The sequence below is a fragment of the Anarrhichthys ocellatus genome, unplaced genomic scaffold, assembly GCF_004355925.1.
Source record: "Anarrhichthys ocellatus isolate YVR2014 unplaced genomic scaffold, GSC_Weel_1.0 scaffold8026, whole genome shotgun sequence".
NCBI classification, from domain to species: Eukaryota; Metazoa; Chordata; class Actinopteri; order Perciformes; family Anarhichadidae; genus Anarrhichthys; species Anarrhichthys ocellatus.
The window spans coordinates 1-1956 of record NW_022288000.1 but is presented as its reverse complement, the minus strand read 5'-3'; the positions used below and the strand labels follow the sequence as shown (position 1 = coordinate 1956).

The 1956-nt window shown below is 40.5% G+C and overlaps 1 protein-coding gene across 1 annotated transcript; it reads right to left on the bottom strand.

Annotated features, from left to right (window-relative positions):
• Positions 1–6: 6 nt before the first annotated feature.
• LOC116380629 (hyaluronan-binding protein 2-like) lies at positions 7–1951 on the bottom strand (the record flags this gene model as incomplete). Its single annotated transcript, XM_031842526.1, has 5 exons — positions 7–326; positions 428–573; positions 1330–1467; positions 1592–1734; positions 1842–1951. Coding segments are annotated over 5 exons (696 nt in total), but the record flags the coding sequence as incomplete, so codon positions are not given.
• Between the last annotated feature and the right edge of the window lie 5 nt (positions 1952–1956).

The following is a 1956-nucleotide window of genomic DNA, read 5'->3' as shown; positions in this document are numbered from 1 at the left end:
CAAATCAGTACCGTCCCACCACAGTGCGGTGTACATGAGTTAAAACATGAAAACTTATGAGGTAACGTGTCACAAGTTTGGCACTCTGGGCACGGAGATCTCAGAACATTACAGAGTCAGTGGCAGCATGCCAGAAATTCTCATATACATTATGGGAACATGTATCCTTATGAGAGTAAATGACGAGTGATCCAGTCAACAAATCTGCCGACGTTGGCGTAGACACCAGGCTTGTTCTTCATGCCGCAGCCGTCGCCCCAGCTCACAACACCAACAACATAGTGGGTCCCATTACGCTCACACACCAGAGGGCCACCAGAGTCACCCTGCAGCGACAGAGAGGAGTCATTATCTCTTTTCTTTATTCTCATGAATACAGTTACAAGAACATATAATATAGATAAATAAGAAATCACATCTCACAGACCTGGCAGGAGTCAGGACCTCCTCTTAGGTAGCCTGCACAGAACATGCTGTCGTCCAGAACGTCTCCGTAAACATTGGGAGCTTTACATTTCTCCTGGGAGATCAGGAGAACAGGAGCTTGTATCAGCTGGTTTGTACCTTTCTTCTCTGAGAAGAGACGGAGAGTCGAATCAAACTGACTGTATGTTCAAATGCATTGAATGACATGTTAATTAAGGGATATAGTTCGAGAAAGAAACCACTTTTATGTCGTTAATGTGGGTGTACAAATATGTCAGGTTCTGCATGCATGTTTGTCTTTTAAACTCAACACTTTATTATTGTTTGTCCTCGCATCAGATATGATCACATTATTCACTAGTAATCAAAACTAATTCTGATGCAATATAAAAATATTTTAAGGTCTCTGTGAAGCTGACTTTTATTTAGCTCCTGTGGCTATTGAGTATGTAATTTATTATTTCTTTTTTCAGCAATTTGGTTTCAATCTATTCAATAATACAGTGTTTCTTCTTTGTCATCAGTTTGTAAAAGAAAACTCTGTAAATACAGTATTAATAATACAGCACTTGGAACCTAAAATGAACAAGCAGAAATACGCGACCCTGTTTTTTTCGATGTGAATGCGTGATATAGGCCGAGGTGAATTGGATGAATATCCATGAGCTGCCAAAGTCCAAAACATTTTCCATTTTATTGGTTTAATCTCATAACTGGTCTGTTTTTCTTTTGTTCAAATCAAATATACTTTATTCCTTTTGACTAAATATTAACTACCAATTTGCAAAAGCTGACCTTCTTAACTTAAACTGATCATTATGTTCTGACAGTTTGCTATTACAGACTGCTTAACAGTTTGTTAAGCAGTCTGTAATAGACAGTGCCAATAAAAATGATACTTACGTGTTTCAGTCACACCCCATCCTGAGACCACACACTCCGTCCCGCTGTTGAAGGGTTGGTTTGTTAGGCAGGCTGTCTTCACATAGCGGCTCTCTTTGGCACAGTACGGTCTGTCCATGACTTTCAGCTGAAGCATGGCTGCACAGGAGAAGCACAAAGCAAAGAACGATGCATTACCACTATACCAGTACATTTAACTTCCATTTTTACGTGGATACAATCAATAATTACATTTATATATGAAACTATCATTAGACCTCACCAATATCATTATAAAGAGCGGAGGGGGTCTTCTTGTAATTCTCATGCACGATGGCCTTCTCCACACGAATGACCTGATCGTATATTTCATCCTTCTCTAAGTCCACTCCTCCCAGCATCACCTGCATTTCCACTTCACTTTCACTGGACAAACACCAAAAGAGTTAAATAAAGGTCAAGTGTGTGTCCATGTAATGAATTAATTCACATCTGAAACTGCTTTTATACATCAAATCAACACTGGAGCTTACATGCAGTGTGCAGCAGTCAGTACCCAGCAGGACTCGAGGAGGATACCTCCACACATGTGGTTGAAGGGCCCTGAGGAGCCTTTGGGTCTGGTCTGTAGGGAAACCTGCCAAGGAT